The sequence below is a fragment of the Glandiceps talaboti genome, chromosome 7 (assembly GCF_964340395.1).
Source record: "Glandiceps talaboti chromosome 7, keGlaTala1.1, whole genome shotgun sequence".
NCBI lineage: Eukaryota > Metazoa > Hemichordata > Enteropneusta > Spengelidae > Glandiceps > Glandiceps talaboti.
Genome location: NC_135555.1, coordinates 14,155,864 through 14,173,429, shown reverse-complemented (window position 1 = coordinate 14,173,429; position 17,566 = coordinate 14,155,864). Strand labels below are relative to the sequence as shown.

At 36.5% G+C, this 17,566-nt stretch overlaps 1 protein-coding gene across 3 annotated transcripts; it reads right to left on the bottom strand.

Annotated features, from left to right (window-relative positions):
- Positions 1-196: 196 nt before the first annotated feature.
- LOC144437174 (protein LSM14 homolog B-like) lies at positions 197-16,526 on the bottom strand. Of its 3 annotated transcripts, none has more exons than XM_078126054.1 (8): positions 16,313-16,526; positions 14,097-14,263; positions 13,132-13,291; positions 9,838-10,152; positions 8,471-8,671; positions 7,845-7,989; positions 7,135-7,515; positions 197-5,419 (listed from the first exon to the last, which is right to left on the bottom strand). In XM_078126054.1, exons 1-7 carry the CDS (start codon positions 16,431-16,433, stop codon positions 7,155-7,157), a joined length of 1,470 nt encoding a protein of 489 aa, XP_077982180.1. In that variant the 5' UTR covers positions 16,434-16,526; the 3' UTR covers positions 197-5,419; positions 7,135-7,154. The 3 variants fall into 3 exon arrangements, with proteins under 3 accessions (XP_077982180.1, XP_077982181.1, XP_077982182.1); XM_078126055.1 differs by having other exon boundaries at positions 9,838-10,113; XM_078126056.1 differs by having other exon boundaries at positions 7,845-7,977; positions 8,471-8,656; positions 9,838-10,113.
- Between the last annotated feature and the right edge of the window lie 1,040 nt (positions 16,527-17,566).

The following is a 17,566-nucleotide window of genomic DNA, read 5'->3' as shown; positions in this document are numbered from 1 at the left end:
CTGGATGAGCAACACACCTGTATACACATCCATCCACATACATACATTGTGCATACATATTACACACACGCACACTCACATGCATATCCATCCATGCACGCATGCACACACACACACACATACATATCCATCCATCTATGCATGCATGCATGCATGCATACATACATACATACATATACAGCAAACAGTTCAGTGCTTATCATCAATCATTTATTTACTTTAATACAGTGTATAAACTATCTCTCATGTGGACCATACAGAAAAAACATGGCAGTACTTGCAGCTTCTCTGCCTTTTATATAAGCTGTGTAATCAGAGATACTTTTCCATGAAAAGTCACCATGGCAGCTTTATAAGTCATCATATGATACAGGTTGTACAGCGATATAACAAATTACAATATATCTTGGCTTCCACTTTCAAAAGGGTGGTAAGCAAAACAAAGACAAAATAGAAATAAAATCTTTGCGAAAAAAAGAAATAAAAGACAAACTTGCAAAAAGGCATGGTGATTTCCACTAAATGTGAAAAAAAACCACGAGCAGTGATCTCTTTGTTACTGATCATCCAAAAATTACAAATTATTTGGAAATGAGATATTCATAATCTTGGTGTCACAGTTTGACAGGCAAGTATCAATTTCAAAAATACTCTTAAAGAGTTAGTTGCAATGCTTCTCCAGACCATGAAGTTTTGCTTTTTTTTTCCCATGCAAATCTGCAGTTAAATGGAATTCCTCCCATTTTCCTTTCCAATATCACACTCTGTTAGGCACACAGAATTCTAGTCCAGACAATCTCTGTCCGCATGGCTTCCACATATACATAGATCTAAAACATGTTATCAAACTTTCCTTTTTAACATTGATAAGTTATATACACTGGAAAAACTAATTGTGAATGATATTCAAATTATTTTTGACAATACCGAGTGGCTAGCTTGTTCTTTGAGGAAATTACAGAGAATGGTTTAATAACCGTGTTTAGCATTCTCGTGGTATACAACACAACATGTTATTGGTAAACTTGAAAAGTCCAAAAATTTATGCAGGCTGTGGGCCACACACTAAGATTTGATTATGGTCGGCACTCCAGTAATCTATAGTGGTTAGAGGCCCAGTTCAGACTAGGATTAAAATTTTGGTGTAGAAAACAGAGCTATAATAAAGTTCATCCAGAACAAACGAATGACCCTACCCCTTACGGCTCCGTTGATGATAAGATAACACTGATGTGCGAGAACCTGGGATTGATTCCTTGGCCTTTAAACCAGGGAACCAACAACAATGACTTTCAGTCCGTGTTCATACCTACTCTTGTAATTCCTCAATTTCCCACAACAATATGAACAAACTTCATCAGCTGTTGACCTATGACCTATGACAATACAAGTATTATCGTCTTCTTCGCATTTTTGAAACGAAACAAAGTGTCTGCCTTTTCTTGAACAAACTTGTTACTCCCTAGAACATTATTGGTTTCTGTATGCTTGCTGCTTTGTGTTTTAACAAATGGCATAATGATGTATACAACTAGATTCTACTGATACAAAATAGTTAGCATACTTTACCAATGTATGCTGAAATGAGAACTAATTTTTTCATCGTACAAGTACCTGGTCTTTTCAATCCATACAAGTTTTCACAATAGTAAATTTTTCACACTGCAGATCAAAGTTATTTCAAAAAGCTGAAGTTTTTATATCAGAGTTAAAATATATCTACTGAAAACAAAGTGACAGAATTTGAAACCACATTTTCTGTCGGAATACGGTTTTTACTTTTGTTTCATTTTTATTGACAATTTCAATGGCCTGGCATAACCACTGCAATGAATGTCATATGAAAATATTTCAAATATTACCGGGGTAGTATGAATGTTATTCACCAGTCTATTAGCTAAATCAGGATAGAGAACGAGTATAGGAGACCTGCAGATTGAGTGAGTGCACAGGCTAAAATTTTGATGTGTATTAAACTATTTATTCAAGAAAATTTGGGAGTTCACCATCTTCTTTTCAAGGAAATGGACATCTTTTATTTAATAACCGAGAATGGGTTAAAACTTGCTAGAACAGCAAAAAGTTAATATTTTTTAATATTTAGGTGCATACTGTGTTGATTTGTAATATTTGTGATGTATATTTGTAATGACAGTATTAACTATTGGGTCAAGCTTGGTATACAGGTCAAGTTTTCATCCTGCTTTCTGTAGTTAGTTTGTTTAATCATTCATGACTGTTTTTTCTACATAAAACTAACCCGGTCACAATGCAACCTTACTGAATGTTCCTCAAATGCAACATCACATTTCTTTGGGTACATATCAAAATAGTCATGAAAGTGAATTGTCTCTCATTCATTCCTCTTGTAACAGCTAGTGGTGCATAACAGGTGACGTTAAAAAGATGACACTGAGGTCTCTGATTATCATTTTTCAAGTTGTGGTTGATTATCATGATATAAAATTGAACAGACGTGTAACTAGTGACTTCAGCCAATCTGGTAAATTCGTGCAGTCCTGAAATGTAGCAGTTGATAAGTCTGAAATACAGAATGTAGTCAAATCAAAAAAAGGTCGTTTATATATAGCATTTCCCCAGACTGTGTTCACAGCACTTGAAAATTGTTATACCTGGCACAGACCTATAACATCACAATGGACCTACACACCAACTCCCTGCAAATTTGGGAGCATGCAAACCATTACTCAGGCTAATAACCCTCACTACATCACACAGCCTAGGGATTCACGATTTTGGCAAGGTTTTCAAGGTACAGGTAATGCTACAAGGTACAGGTAATGCTACAACTCCAGTGTTTGTCCTCTTTGTTTTTCAGCTTCTTTGGACAGAAATGTTGCAACTCAACTTTGTCAGTTTCCACACACAAATCAAACTTGGTCTTTTATTAGATTTATGGTAAATATTACATATCGTTATCTGGTATCAAAAGTACGTCACAGTGCTAGCACACAACCCAAACATCAACCGTTCAGTTCCTAACTACCCTAGATATGTCATGCTTTTTACATGGCACCTCAGCAAACAAGTCATTTTCCTGTTATCAGAAGAATAAAAGGTTATACAGTTTGGCCACTGGGGGCGCTATTCAACAAGAGATTTTGCCCCAACCCACAATATCAACATAACATTCCTGATTCAATCACTTAGTCCTGCTTTCAGTTTTTTATATTGGTACACAGATTACATGAATGTTTCTTGCATCATATTCATTAAGCATATACATTATGGAAAGTTTCAACAATCATTTGGTCTTATCTGGGCTGCCCTTGCATGACTTTTTTTGATGGGTAACCAGACCGCGGTGTATTACAGAGACTCTCTATTATATTCAAATTTGCAATACTTCCAATATCATAATGCGTTGTCAAACACCCTCGTCAGGTTCAAATAACAAGACCACTTTTGAGACAAGGTGATTGTCGTAACTTCTAAACCAATCACAATAATTGATAGATCTGTCCTCACAATCAAAGACTGATGATGACAAAGGGCTATGTGCACTATCGTAGAGTTGTTCGGGAGGCATGTATCAAAATAGGCAAATATTCGTTGTTGGTGGTGCTCCTGTTAACCATGCGCTGACGATGAGTAATTACAGGCCTGGTGTGTACACAATGATGGCTTGTTTAAGTGCGCCCTCCAAGTCAATTTGTTGCTCCTCTGAAGGATAGCAATTTCTTGGGTTTGCCATAGCCAAAACTTGGTGTTCCCTAAGTTATCCCTTACTTTGTAGTGAACTCGCAAGAACATTTATTTGCCCCATTTTGACCAACAACTATTTTTTTTTTGCACACCTTATGGCACACATTATATGTTCAAATTTGCATGTGTGGTGCTGGTATGGCAACCACAATATTTGCCTGTAAAAACATAAATTTTCCAAGTTTTACAAAATCTGACAATCGACAGATGGTGTCTGGAGATGTAATTACCTAAATACGTCACATTTTCAAAAGTTTTCACAGACTTCAGTATTTAAAACAAACAAGTAGAGGAACCATTACTCAATGTATATACATACAATTTTTCAGAGTTACCTAACTGAGATATTGCTTGATGCAAAGTTCTGACGAATACTCGGTGAACATAATTTGTTTATGACGCACTCCACAGTGTCTTTAATTTTGCATATTCCTGTATCTCATTATCAAACAGTCAATGCCCAATATGGCTAAAATTAATCAAATGCAGCAGAAGATCTTGTACATCAATCTGTACTGTATTTTCGAAACAAATTAAAACTATTGCTGTAGTTACTTCCTAAGACTTGAGACACTCGGAGAAAGACAAATAGAGATGTGAAATATAACTTGAAAAATCATGAGTTCTGACTAAACCACAATCTTTGTTTTTTATATGAACAACATCTCAAACTAATAAATTGTGCTCTTAGTGTATGGTTTCATGGAGACCAGTACTGACTGAAAAAAATCTTGAAAAAAAAAGCACATTCACTTGGCGGACATTGTTCAAAATGATACATATGTGACTATCTTGAATATATTGAGTATTTTATATATGTTTGAAAGCGATATGACAACACACAGGATGGACAAGTTTAATTAATTATTGATTGTAAACCTAGGTCTAGAAACACTTGCCTGGTCACACACATTCAGCCGGGTATACTTGTGATTCCAAAAAAAAAAAAATTCAATTTTTGCTCACTACGGAACATGTTTTTTTTTTTTTCTTTTTGATAAATAGAATAGATGAGATGACGAAAGTAACCCAAAAAGGCACTTCATAAATACAGCCTTCAACTGGCCACAGAAGGAGTTCTCCTGGATATACAATATACAAAGAGAATTGGAATGCATGCCACTTCTCAATACCAACATCTTACTTCCATCAGATATTGGTACAGAAGACAGATGACACTGCCACTGTTCTCAGATCCCACCTCTACCGCGACACTCTCAACCACTGAGTGGACAGTAAAGAGCGCCACCAATGGTCAAAATGTGCTATCATCAAAGCTTTGGAAGACATTTTTACAGTCAAGTAATATCTTCTAACTTTTCCTTAACACTACATGGTCTTCGGGCGTTGTGAACTTTTCTACTGACCAGCCAAGATAAGTGTATCCCTCTAAATCTTTTCCTTTTTACAATAATTACCTTTACCAAATACTTTATAAACATGAACACAAAAAAAAAATACTTTTCAAGTTTTATAAGTAGCTTAATTGCTATACACAAAATTTTAAGTTAACTTTTCTTTCACTTTACTCAAAGTTGAAATCCCCAAATAAGACTGAGAAAACAAAAAACAGACAAATGTGTCATTCATATTGAAAATCCATAATTAGGAAGTCTCAGCCCCACTGAAAATTAGCTGCATTCTGTTTCATTCTTCATTGTAAGGTGGAGAGACAATGATTCCCTGAAGTGATCTGAGGAGAGAGAGGCAGAGAAAAATGAATTTAATCAAGAGTATTTACATGGCTCCAGGTTGATTTGTACTTATTGCAAAAAAAAAAAATTCACATTTCAATCTTTTTCCTACATGTAACCATTGAACTAAACAGATAACCTTGAATCATATCTACTTCACGACACTTCATGTCTTTCCATGGGCCTTTCACTATGACTTTGTACAAGGACTCAAATTTAACGACTACACTTGGTAGTCAGATTGAGCACAGTGAAGTGTTTACAATTTTCCATTCATTTCCATTGGTCTAACAGACTACCACCTTATAAATTTGTTCATCTAGATACGTAATGTTTAGTAGCCTATGTGCCTTTGACTCTACTGCTAATTTTGAGCCCTGTTTGGAAGCATATTACACACTGTAGATCGCCAAAAATCGAAAAGTGCAAATGGGCTGGGACTTGAACTCAGAACCTCTACTTAACACTAGAGTAGAGCCTTTTCAAGCGCATACTATCCAGGTCGATGTCACCATCCCATGCATTGATGCCAGACTCCCCCCCCCCCCCCCCCCCCCCCCCCCGCTAAAAGAACGAAGTTCGTTTATTGAGCTGGTGTGACATTGTGCGATCGTCCCTTACCACAACAACATCTGCCTATTATGCAGACACAAATTTTCATTAGCTGTAAACTGAAAGATGTTAGATTGAACACAATAGTACTGTATGACGTAACAACAGTTGATATCAGTAGTGAACAATTGTCAAAGTTGTAAAGTTCATCATCTTATACCATGCACGAGTCAAATTGAACAAAAAATATGAATTATATACTCTGGTCGTTCTATGTCACAACAACGTATGTCTACGTCACTGGTTCTGCTGTGTTCAAAATATCAGTCAAAATGTTCAAAAATTACCATTATGTTCCCCGATTTTAATTTGTTATTACTGGCACTGGTATGATTATGTTATTCTCCCAATATTTTTCTTCATTCAGCTGGAAAATACTTGTGACCTAAGGGCTGTCACAACTTGTCTAGCATCTCGGAATCGTAGTGACAAAGGCCCCTTTGGTCATGTGTATTTTCCTTGGCTGAATGAAGAAAAATACTGGGGAATATTTATTATAGCATGGGTATAGAAAGAGTCCCTACAATAAGAAATGTAAACTTAGTTTCATATGCGCTTATCCATGTAATCTTTTCCACGTCTTTTCCTAGAAAGCACTGACACCAATATATAGAACACAAAATTTTATTGTGAAAAATTTTGAACGACACAAACGTGTTTATGAGGACTTGAAGTGGTCATATGGATAAGGATGGGGTATTTATTTTTGATTTTCAATTTACAAAACAATTTTATCATGGCTTCCAAGTTGAAAAAAATCAATGTAAAACAACATATATCAAGTCCTTGTTTGTCTAATAAACTGCAACAGATTAATATGCGTGTATAATGTTTGTTATTGTACGTACAATAACAAACTTTTTGACACATCTTTGAACATTTTGCAATGTAATGAGTTCAAAACACAGACTTGGTCAATGTTGTTTCACGTTGATTTTTCAAGTAGAAAGCCATGATAAAACTCGTTTTATAAATTAAAAATCCAAAATCAATCAGAAATCCGAGACAATAAAATATTAACCTGTTCTGTTATTATGTTGTATATAAATCTGTCAACAACTGTCTTTTCCAAGGACTAGAAAGCAATAACACAAATGTTTACCTGTTTTATTCATCCTCATGTTATACTTCATTCTGTACATTTCTGCGACTGTATCCATCATCATTTTGTACATTTCTGCGATTATATCCATCTTCATTCTGTACATTTCTGCGACTGTATCCATCATCATTTTGTACATTTCTGCGATTGTAACCATATCCATAACCACTATCTTGTCGTTCCCCTCTGTAGCCTCCTCTGTAATTTCCTCTGTAGTTACCTCTATATCCACCACCTCTGTAGCCTCGGTTACCACCTCCATAGTAACCGCGGCCACGGTATCCACGACCACGACCTCTTCCTCTACGTCCATCGACAGGAATACCAAACGTTTCAGCATTGAGAACTCTTTCTTCTTTCCATGATGGTCGATTTTTGGCACTGTGTGAAAAAAACAACACCAACTTTCACAGATTGTACTTCAAAGTTTTTGCCAATGTTTTGGAAATTTGGGGGGGTCCAGTAAAGTGGCCTAGTTTATGATACATGATACATGTACCATAATTTTAGGAAGGAATGAACACTGGTAAAATACCAATTGCTCTGAGAGAAGACTTTCATCTCAAACTTTTTTCCCACCCTACTAATTTGTTATCTTATTCCAGAAGACTGGCAACTGCATAATCTTTTATTTCTTTTCACAAACAAATCGTTCCTGACACCTTGTTCTGGCAGAAGTCTGCCGACTTCAATCATCTGCAAATGCTTACCCTTTATTCTTTTCCCGTTCTACGGATTCACACGAAATCATATCAAAGAATGACTTTGTTTTGTCATAGTACACAACATCTTCCTCTTCTTCTGCCGGAGTTTCTTCTGCTGGTTTCTCTTCACCATTTACAACTTTTGTATCAGCTGAAAAATACGCGAGACATGCATGTTGAAATAATTTAACATTTAAAACAGAAATATCCTTTCTGCAATAGTAAATTAATAATGTAAGAAAAGGCAATGTTTAAAAAATGATGAAAATTATCGATTGTGTTATGAATTGTATGCATTTGAACAGAAAATATAGAATTTATACCCAAGTTATTCTATGCTGGGACAACATCTATGTCACTGACATTGGTCCTGCAATACTGTGACATGTGGGTCTAATGTCTGAACTGTCGTTGTTTCCTCATATTTCCTTACATGTGTACCACATATAATTTTATATTATTCATCAATATATTTCTTCACTCAGCCAGAACATACTCTTGACATAAGGGTGTTGTCACAACTCATTGCCAATTCACTTTGACAAGGCCCCTTAAGTCACTCACATTTTCCAAGAAAAATATTGTGAATAATAATATCTAGATGTGTTGACAATGCACAATAGCTAACTTACCGGGGGTACTGATTTTCAGTTTCTGTTGGAGTTCATCCTCAATGGCCTCTTTGTTAAACTTTGCATTGGAGCTCTCAAAATCAAAATCTTGCTCAAATTTTATGGGATCTGCCCTTGACTTTACTTGACCAGTACGAATGTTTTGCCTTCCACGTCCACCTCTTCTGCCACCGCCGCCACCACCACCTCCTCCACTACCACCTGTCCAGATAGAAATTGCATCAACCAATGGATATTATTGCATTATTGAATATGTCTCAGCTGCAATTCATAATTTTTGTCATGACATTTATTTTTAACATTCTGTACAATGTTTTTGCTAAGGTTGGGGAACTCTGGTTACAGAGAGGGAGGAATCAAGTTAAACTGAAATAGTTTCCCATACACTGTACGATGTTTGGGAGCCACTATAAAGTCACTGGGAAACCAGATTTTACTGGATTTTACCGGATTTACTTTCTTCTTGATCGTAAGTTCCCAATGCTTTCTAAATGCCGCCATTCCAACTTTTGTTTCCCCCCCCCCCCCAAGACAGTCACATATGCTCACAAGCACAATTTATGACCTGCTCCTCTAAAGTTAATAATTATTGATATTAACATGACCAAATAAAAAAAGACAATTTGAGCAAATGTTCCACTGAAAAGGGTAAAATATACCATCAGTCTTTAAATATTTTTCATGGCGCTATTCCAAATAAGTCGTAGCTCTGACTCTGGTATTCATCTTTGGATTGTTCTACAACTCATTTTCACACCTATTCAAGTCCTGATATACCTACATAAGAAATGTAAATGCACTGATTTTGGACATAAAATTTCACTTACCAAATAAGCATGAAAAAGAAGCTCCCTGAAACGACTAAAAATTTATCTTGTGGCCCTAACACAATTACTTTTTATCACTGCTATTCATAATCCCAGTCATATATATCCACAACACAGGCAAATAACTTTTGTGGTTATTGCACTGCAAGTGCAAATACCAACAGTATGTGTGTGCATCAGTGCAACTAATCACTGGTACATAAATTTTGTAATGACACACCAGGTTGTTGATAAGTTGATTAAAATTTACTTCTAATGCGATATACAGTGCTGGGTTTCCTGTAGTATTTGAATGTGTTTACCATCATCTTTTTACACTGCATTGATTCTAATGGTGTGACCGCCACAGTTTTCACTAAGGTTTACATCATATATAAATGTATCGATATCGCACTTGTGAAGTGAAAATTCACTTAGGGAGAGGGTTTTTTTTATTATCCTAAACGAACAACGTTTAGTCAACCTGAGCAACATTGTGTGGTTGTCCCTAAGAGAGTTTCACTACAAATTTAGATCCTAAAATGCCACCTGTCTGATTACCTTGTCTCTGTTGTTGATAATCTCGCTGTTGATAATCTCTCTGTTGATAGTCTCTCTGTTGGTAATCCCTTTTCCTATCTCTATTGTCTCTGTTCTCATGACTATCCCGGTGTCCTCTGCTTGGCGGTCTTTCTTCTCTTGAATCTCTTCTCTGTGTTTTTGATTGTTCCCCTTCGTCTTTGCCCGTGCTTTCTCTGTCGTCTTTCGGCGACTCTGTGGCCTGTACTCCTTGTTCCATTGTTGGCGATTTACTGGGTGCTGGAGGTGTTGTGCGTCCTGTATAGTGAAAGAATGGCTGGTTCTTTAGATAGTGGACTATCCAAAAAGAGGTGGAAAAAGACCGGGAAAAACAATGAATCATTGATTTTAATTCGCATCATGAGGAAATTCCATAGCCAAATCCCTAATGAAAAGAAAATTCTAAACATAATTGACAAAATAAAAAAGACAAAAACCTTGAAATTCCTCATTGCCAATGTAATGTACCATCATAAAAACACTAACACGTCATACCACAATAGTTGTAATGATTTTCCAGCACTGTCCTAGAAAAAGAGGTTCAGTAGTCAATTGCTCCTGTAACTGCACCCTTGATAAAATGAAAATCATACTCAAAACCACTTTACTTCATGTCAAAATGGCATCAAAACAGCCACCAGGCCCAAGACTGTCCTTTTCTGCTCTATATGACCAGCAGCAACAGATGGTAATCAGTCTAAAGCCCTCTTGGCAAACACAGATTTTTAATATATATGAAATTCAATGAAACTCGGGGCAAGATCAATAGTTCAATGTAGGATAAAAAACTAAATTCTTTCAATTAGCGCCCCCCCCCCCCCCCCACGAAATTGGCCAAAATTGAGAATGTTTCAGACAGCACAATTTCAAATCAGTATGTATTAGTATGTAGTGCTATGAATACAACGCCAGTATGTAGTGAGTAATAAATAGTTCTCTTGTCTACACTACTTTATTTTAGTGCCATGCATTTATTAAGGCGAAAATTCTTCTATTTCTCAATTTGACGACATTGTTTTTATAGAAATATTTGTATTTAGGGGTACAAACAGAGACATTAAAATAAAATTGTTTTTGTAGGATGATAACTAATATGGCTCAACCATCCCCAGTAAAAGAATTTAGTTCTTTATCCTACATTGAACTATTGATCTCGCCCCTAATACTGTTACTTTTACTGTTTTACCACAAAAACAATATCAGGATCAACAAGTCAATGAAGTGATGTTTGTAATGATATTTCATGATACTGCATTCATAGTTTTGAGCAATGTTCAACAAAGTGGAAAACTTTGCAGGTAATTCAGCCCAAAAACATTATACCAGCATTAACACCATTATCAGCATTTCAATAAACACCCATAAGTCTTGTGTTAGCATGTGAACAAAGCAAAAGATTTTGAGGTCATTCACCTTGTTAGCACATGGAGATATTGTGAAAGCGGCGCAAGGTCAGTCTGATATATGAATTTTCACTCTCAAATTTATTTTCTGATTGCTTAAAGCAGCAAGTTGGGGTTTCTAAATGCATGCTGCCAATTTTGCTAAGGAAACTATCAATGATGATTTTGTGTTTCCGCATACCATAAAGACTATTGCACTCTATGAAAAGGATAAACAATGCTGTAGAGCATAAAAACTCATACAACTGCATGCAAACACTGACAGGGGTCAAAGGTTGCATGCATTGATATACTGTGAACTTATGTATCTTGGCTCTACACTTACTCCAGTTTATTTTGTCTGAGATAATGTGTGCTGCAAAATCAATCGGCGTTAAAACAGAACCACTTTTACTGGTCAATTCTGATTAACCCATAGGTAATAAAGGCATATTTATTTCAAATTAATACATGTACTCACAAAAGAGATGTTGTCAGAAGTATACTATAGTCAAAAATTTGTTGTCTGCCAAAATAACATGGAGCCAAAATGAGAATATGTCTTCTCGCTAAAATTTGTGAGTGCGCCAAAATAAATACATTCACAGTACTTAAATACATTAGATAACACCTGTTTGCGGTATTAACCAATTATACCCATTACATTATTACAACAAAACTAAAGAGATTTCCACTTACTCTTCAAAACCATGAATTCCATACATGTACGTCCCCAAGTCAAATTATAAGGTGGTCAACTGAATAATTTGACTGAAATACCATGTTTATCACTCACCATTATTTTTGTCTACTCTCTGACGTGTTGCCCTTCACCCTTTCAAGTCTGACACCCTATTTTAAGGGTACAGTTACACAGACTTACTAGAAACCAAGTCCTTCATTAAAAGGGTTGCTGAACTGAACTTACACTTTACCAATAACGGGAAGGTTTAGAAATATTCTTCACTGACTACGCTAACATTTTTGATCAAGTTAGTTTTCTGATATCAAATAATCAGCAATTAATGGTTCTAAACTACACTTCATACCTACAATCTTCTGGGGTGTCCACTATCCATTTGAAGGTTTTGGCAAGTCCTACTTCTCTAAAACTTCTTTCTTACGTTTGTGAAAATACTCATTCAACATTTGAAATCACCACTAGTATGTAAACGGGTGGCTTGAAATGCAAAGTATGTAATCATACACTTGAAATATTGCTTTTCATAACATTTGCTTGGAAGACAGCCCCAATTATCTACATGTACACACAGGTATTTTGGGGCTATTACGAGATGTAAATTAATCTCATAGAATTCTTGGTAATACAAATAATGCCATATTTCAGTTAGCAGAAGACAAAAGATTGCATAGTTTGGCCACTAGGAGTGCTGTTCAGAGGCAGCTTTTAGACCTGAAGTGAGGGTTCATTGTAGTTGAGTACTATTGGTCTTCTTTGATAAAATCATCATTACCCAGTATTGCAGCAAAAAATGGTAGTATTCCGCATTCTGCTAACTTTGTTTCAGATCACCTAAGTTTCTTTATCCTCATTTTGTTTTGTTTGCTGTTTCATGTCACTATGTTGAGATTTTAGCCCTCATGGGGACAGTTCTTTTAAAAATATGGCATATTATTAAGTTCATTATGCAGTTTCTTTGACTTTGACACAAGCCTCTATAAAGCCAGAATTGTTATCATAGACATATGCATGCAAGAGAAAATAGTGCATGCACAGTATGCTGAAGTACACAGACATGGACAGAACCATAGCCTCCTAGGAGTGGTGCCTGTTGTGAACTAATAAACTAAAAGTACTGGACGCCAACAGTCTATGTAGCAAAGGCTAACGACTATAGCAGCGGAGTCCAAAGACTGAATGAAGCAGCCTTACCTGTAGTTGGGAGCATAGGTTGTGCAAAAGATGGATTTGGCATCATGCCAGGAGCATACTGATATGGTAGACCACTGAAAGGTCCGTATCCTGGGGCTGGAACATAACTACTGGAACTGGATGGTTGCATCGACCCCATGCTGGTAACTGGACCAGATTGCTGTCAAATATCAAAAATATATATAAACTTATGGAGTATATCTATGGTTTCCATGATGTAGGTACATGAAGCAATACAATTTAACTTTCTATAACTATATTTGAACTGATTTAATATTCAAAACAAACATTTCAATGTTTGAAAATGTTTGATATTTACAATTTTCCAACCCTGTACCTGTACAACATGCTATATGCTGGTCAGATAAATGATTTCATGGCTCGAGAGCTGTTTTACACTGAAGGGTACAGGCACCCCAGACTCATGAATATTCAGTGTTCAATTTGAATACATTATTTCTGACTCCCATGATGCAATACCCCATAAAGGCACAAGATCAACTTGATGGTTCTCTGAAATCGCAAGTAATTGTGGGTGATGTGAAATCATAAAATGTCTCTCCAGAGTTTCTAGCTTTTGCAGCAGGCTGAGTGTTCAACCTGGCAAACATTTCTCGCCAGTGCCTGCGAACTATATTCAAATCGAGTATTTTTGGCCACTCTGCAACCATTAACTCCTAGAAAAATTGGAATGAAATTAGCAGGTGTTGACATCCAAGGTTACATTTCCGTATATACAACAAACAAGGTAAAATCTGGGCAATTTGGCACCACAATATAGGTATCATGCAACTTTTTCAACCAATCAGCTTCTATGCATGGTACCCATGAAATCTACTAAATTTGAATTACCAAGTTTGCACGCTGTGTGGAGAGAACTCTCATCAAGGTCACAATCAACCCAAGTTCTACATCGGCTTTGTAGTTTCCAAATCATTCAAAAAAACAAATTCATGATGAATTACCTGTATGATTGCAGGGTCCTGCGGTGGCTGTGGAGGAGTTTGTTTTGGTGCTTCGCACACATGGAGATCTTTTATGTCACGACCACGAAATATTATGTACTCATACACTTCCTCTCTGGGTGCCATAGGCCGATCTGTCGGTCTATCTTCTGTTCCAAAGGAACGCACTGTGATACAAAATAAAAATTAAAAGTATATACAATTGTATGTTCACCCAGTGTTTCTATAAAAGTTGGTAAACCTGGTAATAGAAAGGGGGATTGGAATAAAATGGTAGTGTTTTCCATGGAATCTATCATAAATTTATTTGGGAACCCTAGTATATAAAAATGACATCACATAGGACCCTTGGTAGATTTTACCTACTTATCACCCATAGCAAAAACACTGCCAATAAATAGCCTTTGCTATACCATCAGGATGATCACATTTGATATAGGCAATATATCTATGCATCAGTTTCTCTGCTATTGTACAAACACTAGACTTTTTTACAACGGATATGGCTGATGAAGTTGACAAGCACCAGAGAAATTGGACATGATTATGCATATATTCCACGCAATGTGTCACCTCTGTATAAGAAACTTTTCACACAATGATATAATACAGTGAGCGATATACACATTCAAGAAATGGCAGAGGTTTTGAAATTAGACCTGCAAGGTCAAAATGAAGTATATTAAACTTCCAAACAGATGATTCAAGGTCAGACTGTTTTGATGACCAGTGAGTGCAACATTTGCAGTCAACAGACTTTTAGCATCATGTGGATAAGGTCAACAGTATATTACAATTTAGCTGCAATAACTGTAGTGTTTGCTATGATTTTGAAGGGTTTTTCTGACTGTTATAGTGCTTTTTTTGTTCTGATGTTTAACTGGAAGCAAACGCTACAATTCCTTTAACGTAAATGCAAATAGACGGAAGTGATTCAATTCTGAATTGCAAAGTTGGGTGAATTTTTCTGTTAAATTATGCCATACCCGCCAAAAAATCGAACATTTTCTTATTCCAACATTAATTACAGGGATTTCAAGACCTAGGAATTGTTCAGAGGTACCCCAAGCCCGTCAAAATCAGCAAAAGTAGCAACGCATGCAGCATTTTGAAATGGGTAGTAAGCTGACATCTCGCTCACGTTTTCAGTGTGATCTTGTCTATTTGCATTTACTTTAAAGGAATTGTAGTGTTTCCTTCCAGTTAAACATCTGGACTTTCCTATGTGTGTATGCAGTTGCAAGTCATGCAATTGTTAGACCTACATGGTGGATAAACAAAATAATACCTTACGCAAAGATGTGTGATAATTTCATCATTGGGAATACCTGGATGACTCGGCATTGAAATGAGAAAAGTTTATATGACTAAACAAGACATCATTTAATTCATGCAGCAAATGTAAAAAAAAAAGTTTCTCCAAGTGTACAACTGCATGAGCTCTGAGAGGGAGCTCCCAGCTAGGCATGTGAAATAAATTTACAATTTCCTCTACATAGTTATCAAGTGTCTTGCAGAGAGCTAACCTGGAAAACACGCAACTCCACAACTTACAAGCAAATAGTAGTACTACTAGTAACACGGACAAGTGTAGTCTGTAGAGTGGCAGTTGCACTTGATTTTTAAACTCTTACTAAGAAATACACGTTCCTGAAAGATTTCACTTTCTATTTGAAATATGTACAATTGGAATATTGCCGAAATCCAACCCCATCAATTTTACCGCTTTAGTTCTTCTTGTTATTTAGTACAGGAAATTATATTATCATATGCCAATGTTCAATCGAGTAAGTTGGTCTTATTAGTATTACGCCATAACCGTCAACGGAAATAGTGAGAATGGATAAGTGCATAAATATGCTTCCTCATCAAAAAATAAACAGTCATTTTATGACCGTATGTTAGAAAGACCAGGTCTGTCGTTTTTCAGCTTGCGACGCTGCGTCGAATGTTTGTTTCATAGCTGGAGTGGAGAGAAGGCCTAGGACTAGTACTAGGAGAGAGTAAACAGCCATATCCGCGAAACTGTATCTCCCGTTCTCTCTCGTTTCCAATTCGCAAAGCCTCGAAAAAATGCAGGCTGTTTTATAAAAATTATAATTTTGAATGCGTATGGTTATAAAGGTTTTCGTTAGAGATTGCACAATTGAACAAAGGCACTATACACAAGTGTTCTGCGCTGCAGATAATATATTGTAGTACATAGCGTTACTCACCTTTCGACAGAGCCACTGTCGACTCCTTTGTATCAATGGTATATAAAATTCCTTCATACCGTATTTCAGCCTTCGAAACTAGGCTTATTTTGCTGCCGATATATGGTGTACCCCCACTCATCCTGACTTAGAGCCGTTGGTTGGCTAATTAGTGAGGATGGTAGCGGATGGTAGACCAAAACAAGAACGGGCTAGTTCAAAAAGCAATGGAGGCTAAAAGTGCACAATAATAGCTCCCTAGGCTACTCGTGATTATGACATATGATCTTATCGGATCGGATTTATTCCCTTCCTGCATCGTGTTGTTTACATGTAGTAAATAATATATTCCGACTTATTCTGTTTATGAAACAAATGCTTGGTTATCTAGTATGAAAAAATCGTTTTCAACTATTCTTTAAAAAAAAAACAATAATAGGCTGCCATAGTGATTGTATTCAGTAATTAGGGGGTATGTGCAGGGCTTCGTTGCAACAAATTCTGCTTTCACATATTGTTCGCACTGCACTCGCAGGTCACCAGGTGGATGAGTTCATGATGTTATTGAAGTTTACAACTAAGCATTTTATCACGCACATTTCCTGAGATACTTTTCTCTTGTTTGCCTACTTACCGAGTGGTAGGTTACAGCTCTGTGCCAGTGAACACATTACCCACGTAAAATTTAGGTGCCACAATAAAATTTATTGATATTGGATTTGCCGGTCGTGAAAGCAGTTCACGCCCGACTGTACGTAACATAGGGGACTGCATGTAAATTACCAGGGAAGGGGCCTGGAGGGGGTGGGGGAGGGGTTCACACTTTTCACTTCTGCGTTTGGGGAGGGACAATATATTTTTGGGCCACTAACCAAGGAATCACTTTTTTGGACCAGGTATTTGTGCAGCAACTTTTAATCTTTTAATTTAATCTAACTTATTTTAGGAGAAAGTTTGGCTCAAAATACTATAAACCTGGAAACTTTCCCTTTTGACTTATTTTCGCCTGTTTTACGGGAGAACAAAAACGTTAGTAAAGGCTAAACTGTCGGCGAGTGCATCACCCAGGCTCAGAAATGTGTAAAACATTCGCAAATGTTTTAGTGGCGAAAATATCTGGGGCACTAGGTGTGTGTAGCCCTGCTTTCATCACAAAGTTTCATTCAGTCAAAAGTAGAACCGAAAAAAAAAACTCGACAAAAACTTGACACGAACAGTAATAACAAAATTGCAATAGGTTAACAGATACTACACAATAGGACAGACGAGACCGTA